The sequence below is a fragment of the Calidris pugnax genome, unplaced genomic scaffold (genome assembly GCF_001431845.1).
Source record: "Calidris pugnax isolate Ruff unplaced genomic scaffold, ASM143184v1 scaffold400, whole genome shotgun sequence".
NCBI classification, from domain to species: Eukaryota; Metazoa; Chordata; class Aves; order Charadriiformes; family Scolopacidae; genus Calidris; species Calidris pugnax.
In genome coordinates this window covers 31,194-35,497 of record NW_015091106.1, presented here as the reverse complement: position 1 = coordinate 35,497, position 4,304 = coordinate 31,194, and the positions used below count along the sequence as shown (strand labels likewise).

The 4,304-nt window shown below is 62.7% G+C and overlaps 1 protein-coding gene across 1 annotated transcript in view; it reads right to left on the bottom strand.

The window, feature by feature from the left end:
• LOC106897416 (complement C3-like) overlaps positions 1-4,298 on the bottom strand; it is a 46,851-nt gene extending 42,553 nt beyond the window's left edge. Inside the window, exons 1-3 of the mRNA XM_014958023.1 lie at positions 4,130-4,298; positions 1,817-1,979; positions 214-296 (exon numbers count right to left, since the gene is read on the bottom strand). Coding sequence (XP_014813509.1) covers positions 214-296; positions 1,817-1,979; positions 4,130-4,153 — 270 coding nt within the window. The 5' untranslated portion in view covers positions 4,154-4,298. The remainder of the gene's footprint in view (positions 1-213; positions 297-1,816; positions 1,980-4,129) is intronic.
• Between the last annotated feature and the right edge of the window lie 6 nt (positions 4,299-4,304).

Below are 4,304 nucleotides of genomic sequence, written 5' to 3'. Positions count from 1 at the left end.
ACACCCACCACCCAACCATGAGCCCCAACCACCCCAACAGTGACACCCACCTCCCAACCATGAGACCCAACCACCCCAACAGCAACACCAATCACCCAACCATGAGACCCAACCGCCCCAACAGTGACACCCACCACCCAACTATGGGATCCACCACCCAGTGCTCCCAGTCTCCCAGTGACCCCTCCCACTGCTCCCAGTAACCCCCCTTACCGTACTCCTTGACTTCAAACTGGGCGCTGAAGACCTGTTCTGGTGAGTCTTCGAATTTGGCCTGGATGGTCCACGTCCCCATACTGGGAAAGGCGGGGAGAGGTGATGGGACCAGTCTGGGGACAGGGATGTCCCCACCCCAAGGTGTCACCAACACCTCAAGATGCCACCAAGACCCCAAGGTGTTATGGAGGGGACCCAAGGTGCCACCAAGACCCCAAGGTGTCACCAACACCTCAAGGTGCCACCTGGACCCAAGAGGGGACCCAAGACCCCAGGAGGCCACCAAGATCCCAAGAGGGGACCCAAGCCCCCAAGGTGCCACCAAGACCCCAAGGTGCCATGGAGGGAACCCAAGGTGCCACCAAGACCCCAAGAGGGGACTCAACCCCCAAAGGTGTCACCAAGACCCCAAGGTGCCACCAAGACCCCAAGGTGCTACAGAGGGAACCCAACACCCAAGGTGCCACCAAGACCCCAAGGTGCTACAGAGGGAACCCAACACCCAAGGTGCCACCAAGACCCCAAGGTGCCACAGAGGGAACCCAACACCCCAAGGTGCCACCAAGACCCCAAGGTGCCATGGAGGGAACCCAAGGTGCCACCAAGACCCCAAGAGGGGACCCAAGACCCCAGGAGGCCACCAAGACCCCAAGAGGGAACCCAACACCCAAAGGTGCCTCCAAGACGCCAAGAGGCCACCAAGACCCCAAGGGTCCACAGCGGGGACCCAACACCCAAGGGTGCCAACAAGACCCCAAGGTGCCACCAAGACCCCAAGAGGGAACCCAACACCCAAAGGTGCCTCCAAGACGCCAAGAGGCCACCAAGACCCCAAGGGTCCACAGCGGGGACCCAACACCCAAGGGTGCCAACAAGACCCCAAGGTGCCACCAAGACCCCAAGGTGCCATGGAGGAGATCCAAGAGGCCACCAAGACCCCAGGGTGCCACCAAGACCCCAAGAGGGGACCCAGCACTCCAGGAGGCCACCAAGACCCCAAAGTGCCACAGAGGGGACCCAACACCCCAAGGTGCCACCAAGACCCCAAGAGGGGACCCAAGACCCCAAGGTGCCACGGAGGGGACTCAACACCCCAAGAGGCCATGAAGACCCAAGAGGGCACCCAAGACCCCAAAGTGCCACCAAGACCCAAGGTGCCACCAAGACCCCAAGAGGGGACCCAGCACTCCAGGAGGCCACCAAGACCCCAAAGTGCCACAGAGGGGACCCAACACCCCAAGGTGCCACCAAGACCCCAAGAGGGGACCCAAGACCCCAAGGTGCCACGGAGGGGACTCAACACCCCAAGAGGCCATGAAGACCCAAGAGGGCACCCAAGACCCCAAAGTGCCACCAAGACCCAAGGTGCCACCAAGACCCCAAGAGGGAACCCAACACCCCAGGAGGCCACCAAGACCCCAAGGTGCCACGGAGGGAACCCAACACCCAAGGTGCCACCAAGACCCAAGAGGGGACCCAAGACCCCAAGGTGCCACAGAGGGGACCAAACGCCCCAAGAGGCCACCAAGACCCCAAGAGAGGACCCAACCCCCAAAAGGTGCCACCAAGCCCCCAAGGTGCCACCAGCCCAAGGACACACCGGTGGAGCCAGGGGTGTAGATGGGCTTGTCCGTCTGGACAAAGATGTGGCCACTCTGGAGTGACACCAGCAGCACCTTCTCCAGGGTCACCTGGCCCACCCGCGCCGTCACCGTCACAAACTGCTTCTTCTCTGTGGCCTGCTGCATGAACTTGGCCGACACCTGCGGTGACAGGGGACACCGGGTGGCACCCGTGACCAAGGATCCTGGGTGATTGTCCCCAAAGATCCAGAGGTGGCCACCTCCGTGCTCCCAGAGGTGACCATCTCCAAGGACCCCATGGTGACTGTCCCCAAAGACACACAGGTGGCCACCTCCATGGACTCAGAGGTGACCATCGTAGGGTGGCCACCTCCAAGGACCTCAGAAGTCAGTGTCCCCGAGTACCTGGGGTGACCGTCCCCCAAGATCCAGAGGTGGCCACCTCCAGGGACCCATGGTGACTGTCCCCAAAAATCCAGAGGTGGCCACCTCCAGGGACCTAGTGGTGGCCACCTCCAAGGACCTCATGGTGGTTGTCCCCAAAGGTCCAGAGGTGGCCACCTCCAAGGCCCCAGAGGTGACCATCTCAGGGACCCAGAGGTGGCCACCTCCAAGGACCTCATACTGGCTGTCCCCAAAGATCCAGAGGTGGCCACCTCAGGGGACCTAGTGGTGGCCACCTCCAAGGACCTTGTGGTGGTTGTCCCCAAAGATCCAGAGGTGGCCCCCTCCAAGGACCCAGAGGTGGTTGTCCCCAAAGGTCCAGGGGTGGCCACCTCAGGGGACCTAGTGGTGGCCACCTCCAAGGACCTCATGGTGGTTGTCCCCAAAGATCCAGAGGTGGTCCCCTCAGGGGACCTAGTGGTGGCCACCTCCAAGGACCTCATGGTGGTTGTCCCCAAAGATCCAGAGGTGGCCACCTCCGGGGACCCAGAGGTGGCCACCTTCAAGGACCTCATGGTGGTTGTCCCCAAAGGTCCAGAGGTGGCCACCTCCAAGGCCCCAGAGGTGGCCACCTCCAAGGACCTCATGGTGGTTGTCCCCAAAGGTCCAGGGGTGGCCACTCAGGGGACCTAGTGGTGGCCACCTCCAAGGACCTCATGGTGACTGTCCCCAAAGATCCAGAGGTGGCCCCCTCCAAGGACCCAGAGGTGGCCACCTCCAAGGACTTCATACTGGCTGTCCCCAAAGGTCCAGGGGTGGCCACCTCCAAGGCCCCAGAGGTGGCCATCTCAGGGGACCCAGAGGTGGCCACCTCCAAGGACCTCGTACTGGTTGTCCCCAGAGATCCAGAGGTGGCCACCTCCAAGGACCTCATGGCGACTGTCCCCAAAGATCCAGAGGTGGCCCCCTCCAAGGACCCAGAGATGGCCACCTTCAAGGACCCCATGGTGGTTGTCCCCAGAGATCCAGAGGTGGCCACCTCAGGAGACCTAGTGGTGGCCACCTCCAAGGACCTCGTGGTGGTTGTCCCCAGAGGTCCAGGGGTGGCCACCTCCAGGGACCTAGTGGTGGCCACCTCCAAGGACCTCATGGTGGTTGTCCCCAAAGATCCAGAGGTGGCCACCAAGGACCTCATGGTGGCTGTCCCCAAAAATCCAGAGGTGGCCACCTCAGGGGACCCAGAGATGGCCACCTCCAAGGACCTCATGGTGGTTGTCCCCAAAGGTCCAGAGGTGGCCCCCTCCAAGGACCCCATGGTGGCTGTCCCCAAAAATCCAGAGGTGGCCACCTCCGGGGACCTAGTGGTGGCCACCTCCAAGGACCTCATGGTGGTTGTCCCCAAAGGTCCAGAGGTGGCCACCTCCAAGGCCCCAGAGGTGGCCACCTCCAAGGACCTCGTGGTGGTTGTCCCCAAAGATCCAGAGGTGGCCACCTCCAAGGCCCCAGAGGTGGCCATCTCAGGGGACCCAGAGGTGGCCACCTCCGGGGACCTAGTGGTAGCCACCTCCGGGGACCTCATGGTGGTTGTCCCCAAAAGTCCAGGGGTGGCCACCTCCAAGGACCTCATACTGGCTGTCCCCAAAGGTCCAGGGGTGGCCACCTCAGGAGATCTAGTGGTGGCCACCTCCAAGGATGTGCCTCCAAGGACCTCAGAGGTGAATGTCTCCAAGGCCCCAGGGGTGACGGTCCCCAAGAAACCCCCCCCAGCCCATGGTGACCATCCTCCCCCAGGTCCCACCGGCCCCATGGAGCTTCTCCCCCCTCTTGTAGAAGGTTGAGCTCCGTTGGGTCATCGTCCCTTGAGCGGGAAGGGACAATGACCGGCCGGGAGGTGACACCAGGGGGGGGTGGTGGTGGTGGTGGGGGTGGTGGTGGTGGTGACATACCTTGATGGTGCCGGTGGCCAACATGCCCCTGGCGGGGGTGAGGGGGAGGCGGGTCTGGTGGATGATTTGACGCTTGAGGGGAAAGTCCTGGACGAAGATGTTGACCTCGGTGGGGGACGTCAACCCCGGGGCCTCCACCACCACCCGCTCCTCCGTCTCCAGCCGCAGCACGGCC